This window comes from Ceratotherium simum, chromosome 5 (assembly GCF_057802395.1).
Source record: "Ceratotherium simum simum isolate JZ-2026a chromosome 5, ASM5780239v1, whole genome shotgun sequence".
NCBI classification, from domain to species: domain Eukaryota; kingdom Metazoa; phylum Chordata; class Mammalia; order Perissodactyla; family Rhinocerotidae; genus Ceratotherium; species Ceratotherium simum.
Genome location: NC_141904.1, coordinates 47,359,877 through 47,378,928, shown reverse-complemented (window position 1 = coordinate 47,378,928; position 19,052 = coordinate 47,359,877). Strand labels below are relative to the sequence as shown.

Sequence of the window (19,052 nt, the reverse complement as noted above, 5' to 3'; positions counted from 1 at the left end):
AGCTTTAAAGCCACAGGGCTTTTCAGAGAAAACCCTCGCAGTAGATAAACACAAGCATTATCGTCATTAAATCTGGTCCTGGCCTGTGTCCTCACAGCTTTTTACCCCAACAGCCTTGCAGAGAAGCTGACAGCTCGTTAAACGTCTCTCACTTGCTCCTCTTGGTTCTCAGAAGCTTTGGCTCCTCAGCCAACATCTAATTTGTGTGCACACCCACCATGTGAAGGCCCAGGCTGCACACACAGGAGGAGGCACCGGGGCCAAGGGTCTTTCTTGGGGGTGGGGGACAGGGTGGGGCCAAGTCGCCAAACCTCGCTGACCAATCCCTCTGCAAAGCTTTCCGAGCAGCACAGGGCTGACTTGGTTGCTGTTCTGGAGAGGCATTTCTTGGCACTACCTGTGAGCAGCCTCTGTTCTGGGGCTGAGAGAGGATCTGGGGTAGGGGCAGAAAGCCAGGCAACAGGCCCAATTTCCAGGAGACAGCCACATGCTTTCACAAGCAGCTCAAGGCCTCAGGATGGAAACAAGGGTGCCCAAGGGTCCACATTCCAGACGGCAGGGCCTCTTAAGCACCCAGGGGCACACGTTGGAGACTGGACCCTTGCACCCCTGCTCCTCCGCGGCTTTCTGCTCCAGCTTCCTTCTCCACCTCCCCAAAGAGCTCATGTCATAAACCTCCCTTCCCTTCCCTCACCTCCTCGCCTCTCCAACCCCATATTTTCACTCTTCGCAGGCTTAAACAAGATCAGCGCCTTCTGGGGAAGGCACCTCTACTTTACCCGCAAGCTCACAGGTGAAATCAGGGGGGTAGAGGCACAAGGGGCAGGGAAATGGGTGGCTTATTACCTTCCATCCCACCCTGATTTCATAAGGGCTCACTGTTGCCCCACACTTCTTACCAGCAGAAATTCTACTTGGAAACACTTGTGAAGCGTGAAGTTTCCTGCATGTTTGGAAGGCAACAAAGCTCCCTTACAGACATTCTGTGCTTCACCTCTTTCATCACCTCCTCAGTGACTGCTCCTGGGACCACCGGGCAGACCGGGGGCTCCTCTTCCTCCCCCTCACCTCCCCTGCACTCTCCTGCAGCATGACGGCGATCCCACTGGGCTGTGACCTCTCATGTCTCAACTGTCTTCTGGACTAGCCTCCAAGCTCCTTAAGAGCAGGGCCCTCAGCTTTTCTCATCTGTATTCTTAGCACCTAGCCCAGGGTCTGGCCAGGCACTCAATAACATCTGGGGAAAGAATGAACAAATTCAGACTACCTGAGAAGCAGTGCAAACTGCCGGTTAAGAGCTCAAGCACTCGAATTTGAATCCCAGTGCTGTTCCTTATTACCAGTGCAAGCCTCAGTTTCCTCTTCAGTAAAATGGGGATAACAGGAGTATCTACCCTCAAAGGATTAAGTGAGGGTTACATAAGATGGGATAAGTAAAGGCCTGAGCACTGATCAGATCAGGGGAAAGCAGGCAGGAAATGGAAGGTGAACACAGACTTTGTTCATAGTCCAGCAGTTGCCAGGTAACTCCTGAGAACTTGGAAAATATAACTACCACTTGGGTGTAGGGGTTGACTGAGCACATCAGGCCATGGCTATCTCCATTTTAACGCCAAAGAGGAGCACGTGCATAGGGCCCCAGTGGCTGAGGGCTGCGAGGAGGCAGCTGCAGCAATTGAAACCACAAATCTATTAGAAAAGTTCAAATGGGAAGCTATCTGTCTCTCCTTCCAACTGTCGCCTGCTGTCAGGAACTGAGGCGTTGGTTCCATCAGGCTCTGAATCCCTTTTGCTTTCTGTCTGTAGGGCTCCAGTGCGGCCCCTCCCCTTGCCCTCCCCTCACTGTGCTGCCCACAAGATACCTCCCAGACAGCTCTGCCAAGACTGATTCATGTTCCTCAGATCCTCCTACTGCAGGTTTTCTTTTTCACAGAACAAGGGCCTGAAATCATTTTTAATGTTTCACAAAGCAAACAATCCTAGGATGAGGGGTGAGGGGAGGAAAATCAAATACGTCACAGAACAGCCTTAATAAAGGACATTTATATTTCAGGGTTCCCTGTAATTTTCACATCAGGCACCATCTTTATAATTTGGAAGTTAAGTGAATGAAAAGAGGGCACCTCCACAGCCACAAGCCCAAGGAGACCACCAGCTGTACATCACGGAGGCAGCCCTCAGAGCTGCAAAACTGGATCCAGATACAAAGCTCTAAAGATAACTGTGGCGGGCACAGCTCACTGGCCATCCCAGCGGGCACAGCTCACTGGCCATCCCAGTATCCACTCCTCATCCCCTTCCCCCAAACATCTTGACTATAGGAGCTAAAAAGCCCAAACTTGCTTTCCTAGTCTCCCTTGAAGCTGGGGTAGCCATATGGCACAACTGGGGCTAACACAACATCAGTGGAATTCTGCTGGGGGTTTCTGGGAAAGTTCCTGCTTTTCAGATAAAAGAAAGATTCACTTACACTCTCCCTCCTGCTTCTTTCTGTCTTGAGTGGAAAGGTGATGCCTGGAGCTGTAGCAGCCATCTTGCAACCATGAGGTGATGGGCAGGAAGGAAAGGTCAAGAGAACCACCAACATGCCAACTCAGAGCTGTATCCCAGTTCAGTCTTAGCAACTGGGACTTCTTATGCAGGAAAAGTAACCTCCCATTTGCTTAAGCCATCATAACTTGGGTTTTCAGTTACTTGCAGCTGAAAGCATTACTAACTGATTCAATCTCTCATCCTTGTCGATATAGCAGGACCTCTACATTAATTCAAGACTATTTCTATCATACCAGATTTTAAAGTAGATGTCCTATCTCGTCTGATCTTCTTTGAAGTTTTGGACCCATTTATCCAGGCACCTATTATTTGTACATCTCTACTCAAACGTCTCATGGCCACTGCAAACTCAAAAGGGTCAGGACTACGTCTCCTCCAGGACTCCCTATCCCAATAAGTAGCATAACTATTCCTTTCTTGTTCTAATCAGGCCTTTCTTGATGACACCATCTCCTACCTATCCTCATTCAATATATTATCAAGTTCTACAGATTTCACCGTTTGAATGTTTTTCTAAAGTACCCACTTCTCTCCACTACTCCCACTTAAGTCTAAGTTATGCATGCCTGGACTACTGCACTAGTCTCTTAATTGGTCTCTCTGCATCCACACTTGCTCTTTCCACAGTGAATTTATAAATACACAAATCCAATCATGTCATTCCTTTCCTTAGAATCCTTTAATGGTTTCCCATGGCCCCCAAGATAAAGCCCAAATTCCTTAAGACCTGAAAGGCCTTGCCTGACCTGGCCCCCACCACCTCTCCAGCCCTATCCTGAGTCTCTCCCCTTGGCTCTCTCAGTTTCAGCTATACTGTCTTCTTTCAGCTTCTCAAACTCATCATATATATTTCTGTTTTAGGGCCACCACACATGATGTTCCCTATTTGGGGTGCTCCCCTCCAGCTTTATGGCCTTCTTAACCCTTATTCATCCCTCTGTAGCCCAAACAGTAAATTTTCCATTTCAGATATTGTACTTTTCTGTTCTAGATTTTGGTTTTTTTTAAAAAATAGTTTCCATTTCTCTTCTGAAATTCCCCATCTGTTCACTCATTACGACTATGTTTTCCTTTAAGTCTCAGACCATTTGTATAATAGATACCTCTGGCTTTATCTCCTAATTCCAACATCTGGGTCATCTCAGGATCTATTTTTATTGGGCTGCCTTTTTCCTCTTGATTACGGGTTATAATTTCCTGCTTATTTGCAAGTCTAGTAATTTTTTATTATATTCTGGACATTGCAGATGAAATCAACCGTACAGGGAGTCAGGATTATGTTGTCTCCCTATAAAGGTGCTAAGTTTCATTCTGAAAGTTCCTTTTGAAACTTTCAGGGTTTTAAAATAATTAATTAATTAATATATATATTTAAGGAAGGAAGATTTGCCCTGAGCTAACATATGTGCCCATCTTCCTCTATTTCGTATGTGAGTTGCTGTCACAGCATGGCTCATGAGTGGTGTAGGTCCACATCCTGGATTCGAACCCATGGGGCCGCTGAAGCGGAGCACGTGAACTTAACCACTAGGCCATGGGGCCAGCCCCTGCTGTTATTTTTATGAAGGTGAATCTATTTTGATTTTGTCCTCAGTCGTAGGGTGAAATCCATATTTCTAATACATGGCCTTTTTGGGGTTTCGAGCACATACCTTCGGCTGGACCATAACCCCAAGGTCTCCCAGCACTGTGCAGCCCCCTTGGATCTCTGTTCTGCTTTCAGTCCTGTAGCAATCATTTTCTATTAGGCCTTATGGAGTCTTGTTCTGTGCATGTGCACCCCTCAGCCAAGGACCTGTAGTAAACATAGATCTCTTCCCACCTCTACCATTCCCATGCCACTCCCTCTTCTCCTGATTTTCAGGGCAAACCAAGTGCTGACCTCCAAAGACAGTTTTTTCAATAAATCTGCACAGGAGTTCAGCAAGAACCAGGCGAGTCACCATGGTAACTAACCATTTCTGCTGAACAGTTGAAAATTCACAGCTGACAATTTAAAGAATAATGCCCCTCAGTTCGGTTATTACATTTCCAACTTCAGGCAGAGGTCAAAACAAAATAGCTAATTAGGTGGTCTTTCCAACAATGCCTAGTACAGAGTCACCTGACAGGTCCTTGAGGTGACCTGACATGCCTCCCGGTAATACAGTGGACCCCAACTGTCAGCAGACAGGGGCTCCCACGGCCTGGGATATTATAGAAAGCAATGTCCTCAGCTTTGTTCTTCTCACTCAGTCTCTCAATGTTATGGTGTGCTTAAAAGGAGCAAGGCATTGTGTTAAGTTCTAACGAGTAGTTTTCCAAATCCACATGCTATTCTCTGCTACATTCCGAATAAACGATGAGAAAACAGCCTCATTTAAGATATGTCTTTTGAGTGAGAAAATTGGAGGTTATATATCCATATGGCATTGGTATGGTGAGTTGTCTACTGTGGTTCTAATTCAGCAAAGTTTTGTAATGATTGGAAGTTATTTATAACTTTGTGCTTTCTTTGCGTATAAGAAGTGCAGTACTGGGTCTAACCCAAAGTCATTTCAGTCTAGTACCCTATCTCTGACAGAGCGACCCACGGGCTACTATGGAGGGTACAACTATCATTCTTACGGTGACTACCACAGGGGAAGAACTAGAGAGTGGTTCCAGCATATGCAGAATGGGTTATTTTGCTCAGGCTGTTAGTGATTTAATAAGCAAGCTCCTTCTTCCAAGGGTTGCCTTTGCCTTGAATCTTGGAACACGTAAAGAGCCAGAACGCACTTAAAGACTACTTGGTCCCAGACTCTCCTTTTACTGATGAGGAAACCCAAGCCCAGGGACTCGCACCAGTTACATTGTTAATTAGGGACCGATAAGAGTTAAAATCCAGAGCTTTGGGTCCTGGCTTAGTTCATTTCCACTATGGCCTTCCCGCATGAAGACCAGCTACCTCTTCATTCTTTTTAGAGGGCCTTCTCTGGACTCTCTGAAATGTCATTCTGTCTTTTGGAGGTCTTACAAGAACTATGCAGATGAAGATACATTTTTTTTCCTAGCTTTATTACTGATATAATTGCAGATAAAATTGAATGTTTTTTTGCCTCTACAGCAGTACAATGATTGAGCGCATTCCTTACAATGACCTCCAGGTGCCATTCTTGACTTATAACTGAGTCACTCATAACTGAGTTATAATTTGTAACTGAGCCCAAACCCATCACCCTCTAACTGAGTGACCTGAGGCTCATATGCTTCCTGTCTGCACACCCACGGCTCCAAGAGCCCTTCCTAGGGTTCACTCCCAACAGTGAGGCCTTCCAATACTTAGAAGACCTTAGTGCTATCTGCCAACATGTATGGCATTGTTGGGGAGCCTCCGGACTGATACTCACCTTTGCATAAGCAGTTGTCTTAATAAACCATTGTCTGAGGTACTTCTGTTCCACCTTTGCTCCAGAACGCCAAGAACAGCCATGTTCATCCACCTGCTCATTGGCAAGCACTGTCTGATCCACTGGGTCCCAGTTAACCAAAGCCTGTTATAATTCATGAAACAAAATGATGCAATCTGGTGAGTACACTTGATAGGATCATTTCAGGGTTCCTTATACTGGAGAGTGTCTGCAAATATAGTATCTCTGCTCTGAGACTTGAGGGCATCTCCTGGGAGTACTGCTTGGCAAAGAAACCACTAGCAAACTGTAAAAGAAGAACACGTAAACTGCCTCTGTGCTTTCATCTTGTTAGGACAGGCTTGGGAAGCAAGCCTTTCAGCGTGTGTCTAACTCAAGTTTGGTATCTTCTTATATGAAAGGACGAACTTGCAGGAACGGAAATTTTAGTCAACAGAGAAAAGAAGAAAAAATAGTACCTAGAATTTAGTAGAACTGGGTTATTTTAGGAGAAACAAATATATTTATTTTAATATAAATAGCTACCATTTATTGAGCAATCACCACGTGCTAGATATTGTGCTGAGTGCCTTACTAAGGTTGGCTCTTATAATCTTCACAACAGCCTTTTGAGGTAAGAATGTTATTATCCCCATATTGCAGAGAAGGAAACTGAGGAACAGAGAGATTAAATAACTTGCCTAGGGTCACAGAGTCAGTAAGCGGCAGAGAGGGGGTAGGAACTCAGGTCTCTAGGAACTGTAAATTTTTTTTTGCAATTTTTTAAAACTTCTGTTTAAATTAAGGTATAACATACATAGAGTAATGTGGATAAATCTCGATGAGTTTTTACCATCATTCATATCAAGATATAGAACATTCCCAGCACACGGGAAAATTCTGTTGTGCCTTCTTCCAATCAACATCTGTCCCACAAGGTAACAATATTCTGAGATCTATCTCCATAGATTTGTTTGGATGATAGAACCTGTAGTCTTAACCATTATGAAGTTTCTCCTTGGAGTTCTCTTCATTTCTATCTTCATTTAAAATGAATACCTCTGCCATCTGCATTCTCTCCTTTATGACGTTTAGGTACCCCTTAGTCCACAGAAGGCAATGAGTACAGACGGATGTGTCTGGGCACTAAAATATCCTGACTTGATACACATTATTTTTTTAAATTTTAATAAGCAATTCTAATAAGATATTGTGCTGAAAATTGTCCATTTGCCCCTCCAAATCCTTTTTTCCACCCTGGTCTGTGCCCCAGGAAGCTGACCTCTGTGCCTGCATTAACTTGGACCCTTGCCCTCTGGCTGGGTTTGACCAGTGAGACACACTTTGGCTTCTTGCCAGCTGGGCTCTGGCTGGCAGTGGCCACACGCCTCTACTGAGGGCCACCACCCCGTTGGGCAGGCCTCTCTACTGCTACAGCTGCTGCTCTCCCAGTTCCAGGAACTGCTCCCCGACACTGCCCCTTCAGCCAGGGGTGGCAAAGGCTTCCTTCTGTGGCCAGCACCAGGTGCTTAACCATCCCTTGCAGGTTTCCCTAAACTCTGCAATCCCTCTATTACATCTTCTTCAATGACTCCTCTTGGGTGTGCCCTCTATTTCCTGCTGGGACCCTGACTGATCCAGAGACATCTAAAAATTACACAAAAAGTAGGAGTGGAGGAGAGGCTAACCCATCTGTGGGTTGTGATTTTACAACTAAAATGTAGTACATCCATTGAAAAATGAAAGCCTGTGAAGCCTAGAGTTGGAGTGGGAAAGACATGCAGTGAATGATTTTCCCCCCTCATTCTAGAGGCCCCAAAAGCCTTGAATCCATAAATATATAGAAACCAAATACATAGCACAGAAGTATCTAAGACCTAAAAACTTTAGGTTAATAAACCAAGGGTGATTTACTTATCTATTATCATTGCTTGTATTAGCAGTTGGTGGAGGGGTACCATTTAAAATAAAAGGTAAAAAGGAAGGGCCAAGTACTGTGTAGTAAGGTGGATAGTTCACTCAAGAGGCAGTCCCCCCAAAAAAACCCATGCACAACTAAAACCATATAAAATATAAAAGAAACAGAGAAGAAAAGCCCTCTATGCCCCCACCTCTGCCTCCTGCCCCCTGCAAACCTCAGAGGATATGGGAGAAGTAAACACAGTACTGCAGGTTGCAAAAACAAATAGGACTTTATTTTCCTATCAACATTTCCCACATGGCCCGGCATCTCACAGGCTCTAGGTTACAAAACGCAATGAGGGAGATGTGCTCCTAAGAGATTTACACATTATAATAAAACTCTGGTGTCGAAAGAAAGACAAAGAAAGCAAAACACAAAAGCAACTTTTTTCCCCAATGAGAGTTTTGGGGGAAGAGGAAAAACACCAAAGGAAATAGCATCTCAAATCAAAGATGCATAGCTGTGAGAACCCATTCACGTTTCTTCCCAGGACCACGATCCACCTCAACCACAGTCGCAGGGTTCAGGCTCAGCCTTTACATAGGCGGCTAACCCACGTGGGCAAAAGGCAGGGTCCCTGGTCCAGGGGGCACAGCACGTGCAGCCTCCTGAAGCCCTGGAGTTGCTTCCCAAATCCCTTTTCTTGGGTCTCGTCTCTTATGCAACGGTCTCTATCACATAGCTTCCTCTGAAGCCAGAGTCTTCTCTTATCCGGCATTCCCAGATTTTCACATTTTGAACATTTACTTCGATGGATGCCTTCATTTTTTTTTTTTTTTGGGTGAGAAAGATCGGCCCTGAGCTAACATCTGTCAATCCTCCTCTTTTTGCTGAGGAAGACTGGCCTTGGGCTAACATCCATGCCCATCTTCCTCTACTTTATATGGGACGCCGCCACAGCATGGCTTGACAAGCAGTGCATCAGTGCACGCCCGGGATCTGAACTGGCGAACTCCAGTCCACCGAAGCGGAGCGCATGCACTTAACCACTTGCGCCACTGGGGCGGCCCCTGGATGCCTTGATTTTTAAGCAAGCACAGTCTTGCTACATAGAATATGTTTCTGCACTGCACTGACTATAGCAACTTCCTTGGCTGACATTTATGTTCTCTATCACCTACTGAAGCCAACGCCATGCTCCTTTATAGTTAACTAGCCTTATTTGTAAAATAAACCTATGTTGGTATTCTGAAGTCAACCTTAAATTGATATTGAAATCATTAAAATATTTGCAAACACACTGAACTCTAATAGATTTTGCCCACTGCTTCGCTCACAAAAGTTATCTGGCAACATCACAGAATGAGCCATTTCAAATATGAGATTTCCCCAGTTGATCAAGGGTTAAACACTAGGATTAATATTTTTTGTTTGAGTGATTTGTGGGAAGCTTTTAGAAAGCACTTTAGAAATGCACACCGTCGGGCCGGCCCCGTGGCTTGGTGGTTAAGTGCGTGCGCTCCGATGCTGGTGGCCCGGGTTCGGATCCCGGGCGCGCACCGAGGCACCACTTCTCCGTCCATCCTGAGGCCGAGTCCCACATACAGCAACTAGAAGGATGTGCAGCTGTGACACGCAACTATCTACTGGGGCTTTGGGGGGAAAAAAATAAATAAATAAAAAATCTTAAAAAAAGAAATGCACACCGTAACGCAACCATAAATCTGCCATGTCCACAAGGGTCAGTTTGCACAGTGACGGGGGTGCTCCACCATTTTTGCCTCCCTGCACCCTTGTTGGAGGCGTGGGTGACTATGGGCCCTGTTGGGGATTCTCAGGGCAATGTCATCCTGAATTCATGTTTATCAGCTCTCCTCTCTGTGACACAGCAGCTGTGGTGTCCACTGCCCCAGTAGGCCTCCTCTTCCAAACCTTACTCTTTCTCATCTCCTCCTCCTCTTCCCTTGGATCCTCCTTTCCGTTGCCTTCCTGGGCCTCGCCCTTCACACAGGGTGCCAGTGTGCACGGGCTGCCAGTGTCCGTCCCTTCTAGCTTGCAGCCTCCATTAGCATGCTTTTGTCTCCTCAGTCCTCAGGCCATTGGCTACTCTCCGTGATCTTCCTTGCTTCTTTCTCCCCAAGCTCTGCTTTTATACTACCAAAGACCTTTTCTGAGTACACTGTCAGGCAGCCTCAGGTTCCAGAAGGCTGGTAAAGTACATGTTTTAGGGTATTGATTTTTCTCAAGGTCTGTTAGCTTTTTCCTTGACAAAACAGTGCTTAATTAAGGAACACCACATAGATCTTATTTAAAGATCTAACTCTCAAAATCAATCTTGCTCCATTCCATCCAGAATGGGCCTGAATTTGGACTGAGTCGGGGAGGGGGAGGGTTCCCAAGGCTACTGTTTATTTGTTACTGCCACCACCTTCCAAAGCCACGAGGGGGCAGAGTGGGAGAGGCTGCCTGTTGGTGCACAGGTTCCTTTCAGTATGTTTCCTGAAGTCGAGGCCACACTGCATACCTTGCTTAGGCGGATAATTAGCACTAACACCAACTGCCACTGAAATCATGGAGACAGCCAAAGGCAAACTCATAGACTGGGTAGCTCTCCACAGTTTCCTAGGATGTTCAAGCATAATACAGCATCCTTCTTCTCTCTAACAACTACACCCGTGGAATATATATTTTTTAAACCAGAGGGGTGAAATGAACATTTTGATGGACTGTGCTTGTTAAAACAAAGACTTAAACACTCCAGCTACGCTTAGTAATGCTGCTGAAATACTTTCCCTAAATGTTCATTTATACAGCTTATAGCAGAACTGAATTTAAGGGTTAAGGCTATCTTTTATTAAAAAAATAAAAGTTATAAAAATGCTGTGAGAGAAAAAGTACTAATATGTAAGTGATTTTTGGTTAAACACACTTTACAAAGTATGTTATGTGCAGTCTTTGTAAAGTCAATTAACTTTGTAAAATTAATTTCAAAAATTTATATTTTGAAATAAACCCTAGAAATAGAATGCTAACTGACACCAACATGTTTTATGTTTTAAAGCCAATTTGAAAATAGCTACTCAATAAAAGGAGACCTACCTAGAAAAAATACCTTGGATTAATGCTAACTCTGATCTTCAAACAATGTACCAAGTATGCATTTTTGTATTCTATTTATGATTTTTTCTTAAGATCACGATATTTTAATGGTGACTTAAAAAGATTAGTAGACCAAAAATATTTAAGTCAACAACTAGCAACAAAAACACTATCTTTTAAAATAAAAATCCATAAAATAATCTAAATGATTCTTCCCTAATACTGGTCCATAGACGGTCTGCCTCAGAATTAGCTAGGAAGCTATAGGATTTTTTTTACTCTATTTTTCCAATCTATATACCATAAGGACTCAATGTAACTCTATAGGCACACTCGGTGGGCATTTATTGAGTGCCTGCTCTGTGCCAGGCCCCATTCCAGGCTCTTCACAAGCATCCACTTGGTTAATCCTCGTAACAACCCTGTGAAGTAGGGAGAAGAGGCTTGTGGTAGGCAGAACAACCACATCCCAAAGACGTTCATGTCCTGCATCACCTGGAACCTGGATGCCCATGCCACCCAAAACTAGTGAATACGTTACCCACATGGCAAAAAGGTCTTTGAAGATATGATTAAGGGAAGGCTCTTGAGATGGCGAGATTAACCTGGATTATCCAGGTGGGCCCAATGTAATGACAAAGGTGCTTATAAGAGAAAGAGGGAGGCAGAAAAGTCAGAATCAGAGAAGGAGACGTCATGATGGAAGCACAGGTCAGAGAGATTTCAAGATGCTATGCTCGGGCTTTGAAGATGAAGGAGGGTCAAAAGTCAAGGGATACAGGCAGACTACAGAAGCTGGAAAAGACAAGGAAACAAATTGCCATCTAGAGCCTCCAGAAGGAAGACAGCCATGCTGACATCTTGATTTTATCCCAGTGAGACTCATTTCAAGAACTTCTGACCTCCAGAACTGGAAGACAATAAATTGGTGTTGTTTTAAGCGACTAAGTTTGTGATAATTTGTTACAGCAGCAGCAATAGTAAACTAATACAGGTTGTTCCCAGGAGAAAAATAGTGAGAGGGGAAACTGGACTATACCCCCCAGGGGCATGCATACTGCGGGGGAAGGAGGAGTGTCGCACTGATTTGGAAACAAACAACTGAGGAGAAGAGAGAGAGACATCTGGAGTCAGCAGGATGGCTGTGCTTGTGCAATGGGACCTCCCCTGGAATCCATTCCATCTTTAGATAAGTTACTCAGCTCCTAAGATGCTGCTTGTGATCAACTTGGGATCCAATCCAACAGCGATGAGATTAAGTTTCCTGCTAGGGTTTAATGTGCTGGAGAATTGAGGGAGCATGAACAAACCCCAAGCGCAGAGACAGAGAAGCAAGTGTCCAGAAAGGAATATTACAGTAAATATTCAATATACTCAGAAATTCAACTTAAATGTACAATAAATATATACAAAAAAAAGAGTGTCCTATAAAGGAGTATCACACAGCAAACATAAGGGCTCCCTCTGAGAGACGTTTACACTATTACATTAACATGTCCCATCATTTCACATCCCACGCACATGAAACAATAAACAGTAACCACACAGCTGAGGATAGGTGACACTGGATAATCTAAAACAACTGCTTACACTCTTCAAAGAATTGTTTACTCTTTCCTGCGGTTTATCTGCAGGACACCCTGTGCTTTGCTGTGGTTTTTCCACATCTTATAACTTTGATTTGTTTTTATCCTTATTGCTGTCACTTGGGACACATAATGTAGCTCATGGTATCTCTCTCCCTCTGCCTGGACCCATGGGTGATTCCAGTGTGGAAACCCCTTTTGGATATAATTACAGTACTGTCCACCTGGAACAAGGCAGGGTCTTCTGGGAACATGTCTGTCAGGCTGCTGGATTAGCACCGGATCCGCTGAGTAGAGTGGGACACTGATGATTTTCCCACCGATTCTCTTCCTACCCTTTTGCCTCTGAATATTGAATAATGTTGTTAAGAAAAATTATCCAAAACTTCGAAATGGGTGAAAAGGATTGCTGGGTGTCCCTTTAGTGTAGGCTGGGATTGTCTAACAGGCCAACACCTCCAGGGATTATCTGATTTTCTAGGGATGTGTACCTTTGTTTGACTTCCTAGTTAGTACTGTTTAAATTACTTTATGACCCTGCCAGAGTGCAAGGGGACAGGGTAACTTGTAGAAAACTCATAGCACTGCAAATGATTTTTGTCTGAGAGTAATGCAAATGGCTCCCATCCAATGACAATGCAAATAATTTCTGTCTCATAGAAAAGATAGCCCCCAAAGTTAGGTTTATTGCCTTGTAGGACATTAAGTAGTCTTGAGTCTATTAACAAATTCATTTTAGCATTCCTTTGACTCTATAAATCTCCATTCCTTGAAATCTCATTTGAACCAGTCTTAACATATAACCATTCCCTCATTAATTAATGAATTGAATAAAATTTTTGACACATGTTCATTTTGTATTTCTATGCAAGCTATGTTTTTAACTTTTGAAAATTATGCTTTAACAATACAAAAAGGTCTGTTGCAGTCAGAGCTTTGGACAGGTATTCCTGTCTCTCACATTCCTCACCTAATGGGGCTCTGGGCATAGGAACAGCTATGGTGTTTTAAGAAATTAAAGTGACCCAGGAGAGTCTACAGTGGTTGAACATTAGTATGACTCAGTTCCACAAAGTTCTCACTCTCAGTTTATCCCAAATGTTAATGAGGACTCAATACTTTTTTGAAAAACAAACAAACAAACTTAACATATTTTAAACAAGCAACATTTTAATATTCTTAATTTCAAGATGAGAGCAGGGGAGGGGGTTGCATACTTTGTACAGTGGTTCTCAACGTGTGGTCCATAAACCTCTGGGGTCCCTGAGGCCTTTGCAAGTGGTCTGCAGGCCAAAACTATTTTCATTATAATGATAATGTGTGGGTGAAAAAATCTATTCAAAGTGCACGATAGACCAATACATTTTAATATAACAGAGTACAAAAAGTTCATTGATGTTTCCGATTCAACCTTGCGATTACCTTTAAGAAACCACCACTTGTTGAGTTTTGGTAAAGTATCAAAGAAGAATATTCATAATTATCTGAAATGGTTATTAAAATACTCTTCCACTTTCAGCAGGTTCTATTCATTAGTTCTGGTATTTACCACTATAACGTTAAGTAATAAAATTATACTTCAATTTTGGTATATTGTCTTTAGACAGTTCCGCTGACACTCTGCCATGTACTATGAGATATTCAGCACGGTCATACAGCTTTCCTCCCACACCCCAAACCCTTTTCTAGTTTCTGCTATCTTTGTTATCTTTAGCTTTAATAGTACCTTTTTAACTCAAAAAAGAAAACAAAAGACATAAACCTCTAATTCTTCGTCTGTGACTCCTTGTTATGAAAGATGAAGGCATCACCTCACACTTGCTTCTACTTCTCATCCCCAATTTCACCTCCTGATTTTTGTTAGCTATATTATTTTTATGTTGTCAAGGTTTAAGACATTTTTGTTTTATTCTGAAATTCCAAACCGAGCTTTCTGCATTTGTCTCTATATTGATTCTAAAAAATTTTAAACTTAAAACATAATGATCGGGCCGGCCCCGTGGCTTAGCGGTTAAGTGTGTGCGCTCCGCTGCTGGCGGCCCGGGTTCTGATCCCGGTCGCGCACCGACACACCACTTCTCCGGCCATGCTAAGGCCGCGTCCCACATGCAGCAACTAGAAGGATGTGCAGCTATGACATGCAACTATCTACTGGGGCTTTGGGGGAAAAACTAAATAAATAAAATTATAAAAAAAAAACCAAAAAAACAAAAAACATAATGATCATGTAAGTACTATTCATTGCAAGACCAAGCAGCGTGATGTGACCCACAGAAAAGTAAATGTAATTCTACGTTGTTAAATCCCTCTGGTCAAGGAGAATGTCTCAAGCATAAAGGTACAGTGGATTTTCTTCTTGTTACTTCTGAATTTTCTAGACCAGTGCTATCTAGTACAATGTGCTGTAATGATGGGAATATTCTATATCTGTGCTGTCCAATACTAGCTTACTAGCACATGAATGTGGCCAGTGTGACTGAGGACCTGAATTTTTAATATTATTTAATTTTAATTACTTTAAATTTAAATATCAACAACCACATGTCACCAGTGGCTATCGTACTGGACAGTGCAGGTCTAGGCCACACTATGATACTCTTTCCCTCATCTCCCACCATCTAAGGCTTATCTACTATTATTGAGCTCCTGTCATAACAAGCACTCCATTTCTTGGGAGACCACTATGTGTGAGCACTGTGATAGTTGTTCTTTAAATATTCTCTCTCTCTTCCCTGTAAGGATGATGTTACTACCCGACTTAGCAGATGAGAAACCATGATCCCTAGAGATTAACAGCTGGCACACAGCTTGGAGATGTGGAAATTAATAAAAGAAACCTTAACTAAATTGGAGTTGGGAAGGCCTGTAGGGGGAGGTCTCATGCCCTATCACACATCGCCAATTATTCCAAACAGGAAGAGACATATGCTTGTATCTTTGACAGGAAGTAAAACTACTTTGCTACTGAAGGAAGATTTCTCTCCCCACCCAGCAACAGCCCAGCCAATGAGAAACACCGTAGCTCAGCCAATGAGAAGCCATTGCCACTGTGAACTGTTACTTTCCTCCAATGAACTTTCCTTTAGAACAGCCCCTCCCTACTCTCCCTTTTTCTCTATAAAAGCAGCTCCCCTCCTTTGTTTTCCGGATTTGCCTATGGTTCACCATAGCATGCACATCCTAAATTGCAATTCTTTTGGCTATTCCCAAATAAACTCATTTTGAGGATAAAGTAACGATGACTTTACTTTTTAAGCTGACAGAGAGGTAGCGGAGCTAGGATTTGAGAAGCCTGCATTCCTCCCATGGCCCCTCTTTGAGCACAATACAAGCACCAGACACTGTGTTATGTGCTAGGAATTCAAGGGTGAAAGAAGCTCAAGCCCTGTCCTGGAGGCATCAAACTAAGCCCGGCCATAGTTACTTTTTGGGTCTGCTGTGATTGATTTCATGAACTTGAGGTAGTGTTCATTTCCACTGCTACTGTGCTAACAGGGTTTGTTTCTTATTAAACAATGATGTGTTCTAAGAAGATGGAGAAGATTTACAAAATTTTTAAAGTGCAGCTAACTTTAACTTACCTCCTTTTGATAGGCCAGTCCAGCTTCGTAGAGTTTAATAAAGAGGTACTGAGTCCATTTGTAGTAATCTGGTGAACACGTAGTTATTTCCTGCCAAAGAGGGAGAAAAATCATGTCTAGGTCATTGTAAATATTCCCCTCCCGCAACGTATGCAGCAGCCTTGCACTTCAATCTTAAAAAGCAATCATACTGCAAAAATATTCACCAGCCTACAATATTTTTACCAATTCGTAAAGTGAGGGAAGAAGCAATTTATTCTGGGAAGAGAGATGCTATTGAAATGCCACCCCCACGTTTCCCAGGGCATGTTCAATGATAAGAAACTCAACTTGAAGTCTTCTGCACACCCCTACCCCAGCCATGCAAGTAACAGGTGAAGTACATTCTATGAAATTGGGTATTACCATTTTTGTAAGCACAAACATATTTGCGGGGCCATACAACTAATTCATGAATGTAGTTAATTTTAAAAGCAATCATAAAATTCAAGAGAAATATTTACTTGTTTCAGCATGATCCTCACTTGAAAAAAAAATCTTGTGTTTCTACATAGAACTGGGGCCTTGTAGCTGCTTTAGACTCATTATATTCCATTTATCCCATTATGTGAATTAGGCTGTTGTCCACTTAGGAAGACCCATTAAAAACATTATCCAATATTAAACTTGATCAGTGAGAAATCACCTGGCTTGTATTTCTAAGCCTAAATTGAAGGTTCCTGAAATTTATTTTCTGTCCTGAAAATACATTTGCTATAGAATCTTTAAAAACAGGTTATTGATTAACCAACCTATAAGGTTTGCAGTTGATGAAGTCAAGCGAGTATGAAAACCTCTACACTGTCCCACTGTTTCTTTTCTAGTGCTCTTCACTAACTTCAAAAAATAGCTAACATAGAAATGGATGTAGGGCAGGGAACATTCCAAATGGTTCCATTTGTAATGGACTATTGATAGAAGGCATACAGTAGTCCCCGCTTATCCGTGGTTTCGCTTTCCACGGTTTCAGTTACCCGTGGTCAACCGCGGTCCGAAAATATTAAATAGAAAATTCCAGAAACAAACAATTCATAACTTTTAAGTTGTGCACCGTTCTGAGTACCATGATGAAATCTCACGCAGTCCCACTCCCTCCTGCCTGCAACGTGAATCAGCCCTTTGTCCAGGGCATCCACGTTGTACATGCTAGCCGCCATTAGTCACTAGCAGCCCTCTTGGTTATCAGATTGGCTGTCGCAGTATTGCAGTGCTTGTGTTCAAGTCACCCTTACTTTACCTAATAATGGCCCCAAAGCACAAGAGTAGTGACACTGGCAATTTGGATATGTCAAAGAGAAACTGTAAAGTGCTTCCCTTAAGCGAAAAAGTGAAAGTTCTCGACTTAATAAGGAAAGAAAAAAAATCATATGCTGAGGTTGCTAAGATCTATGGTAACTTTTATTATAATATATGGTTATAGTTGTTCTATTTTATTATCAGTTATTATTGTTAATCTCTTACTGTGCCTAATTTGTAAATTAAACTTTATCATAGGTATGTATGTAAAAGGAAAAAACATAGTATATATAGGGTTCGGTTATATCTATGGTTTTGGGCATCCACTGGGGGGTCTTGGGACGTATGCCCCACGGATAAGGGGGGACTACTATATTTCTATCAAAAGTGCACACAACTCAGTCTTTCTTCAGATGAATAAATGAGGAGAGAGCTTAAAACCTAGGATGGGAGGGCAAGTGTGGCAGGAACTGAGCAAGGTGTCAGGTAAACTTCTGGTGCCCCCCATGGGCTATTTTTCTTATGTAAGACTCCTAGGTTCTTTTATGTGCTGTTTTGTAAAAATAGCAGAGTAATAACTATTAGAAAACAAATAACTCAACTCTGATCACTGGGCTCCACTCCCCCCTGCAAGGCAGGTAGTGAATAACCAGCCAATCTAACAGCTTTGCCCACACTGTAGCTGTCCCCTGCCAGGCAGGCCCCGTGCAATGCCAGAGCCGTGATTTCAAGCCACGTGCACAACACAGCCTCTACCAGCTCCCGAGGCTCTATGGACAACAAGTCTGCAGGGGCATCATGCACAAAGCACTTTGCCAACTCAAGAATCAGATTAGCACACTACGGGCAGGCTTGTTCGCCAAAACCTCCAAATTCATCCTCATCCCATCACCCTTTCCTCACCAGCTACTCCCGCTGCAGGCATGACACAGAACCCACTTTCCTCAGTTTTCCAGACAAGCAACTCAAAAACTTCCATTTTCTAACAAAACCCAAGGCAGGAGCTACGTTTGGTCTGTTTTGTTTTGCTCATCATTGTATGTTCAGGTTGAGGCATCCCAAAATGGTTGTTGAATGAAGAATAAACTAAACAGATATAGGAACACCTGCATGTTGAATCAAATTTGTATCTCTCATGTAAGTTTCACAAATTCGATTTAAATTACATTGGTCTACAAGATGAACTGGGATAGGGGATGGGGGTAGAGTTAAGGGGAATGTGGTACAAATATTCCCAGACTTTATTATTGTGGAGATATATAAATTTTTTTTTGGTGTGGAAGACTGGCCCTGAGCTAACATCTGTTGCCAATCCTCCTCTTTTTGCTGAGGAAGATCACTGAACATACGTGCCACTCTTCCTCCATTTTGTATGTGGGACACCACCACAGCATGGCTTAATGAGTGGCATGTAGGTCTGAGCCCAGGATCCAAACCCCTGAACCCCGGGCCACCAAAGTGGAGCATGCAAACTTAACCACTATGCCACTGGGCCGGCCCCTGGATATGTTTTTTAAAATTCTTATCCATTACAAGTTTAAAAACATATGTTAAGCAAATATGACAAAATAATGACTATTAAATTTAGGGGATGAGAGTTCTCTTTTCTGTATTTTTTTATATATTCAAGTTTTTCATAATAAAATATCAAAACACTTCTAACGAATATACGTACGTATATCTG

At 42.9% G+C, this 19,052-nt stretch overlaps 1 protein-coding gene across 2 annotated transcripts in view; it reads right to left on the bottom strand.

Annotated features, from left to right (window-relative positions):
* The window catches only part of LARS2 (leucyl-tRNA synthetase 2, mitochondrial), a 173,494-nt gene that overhangs the window by 82,204 nt on the left and 72,238 nt on the right, over nucleotides 1-19,052 (bottom strand). For both annotated transcript variants that reach the window (XM_014791286.2, XM_087430848.1), the window contains exons 6-7: nucleotides 16,094-16,183; nucleotides 5,925-6,068 (exon numbers count right to left, since the gene is read on the bottom strand). In XM_014791286.2, the coding sequence (XP_014646772.1) occupies nucleotides 5,925-6,068; nucleotides 16,094-16,183 (234 nt within the window). The remainder of the gene's footprint in view (nucleotides 1-5,924; nucleotides 6,069-16,093; nucleotides 16,184-19,052) is intronic.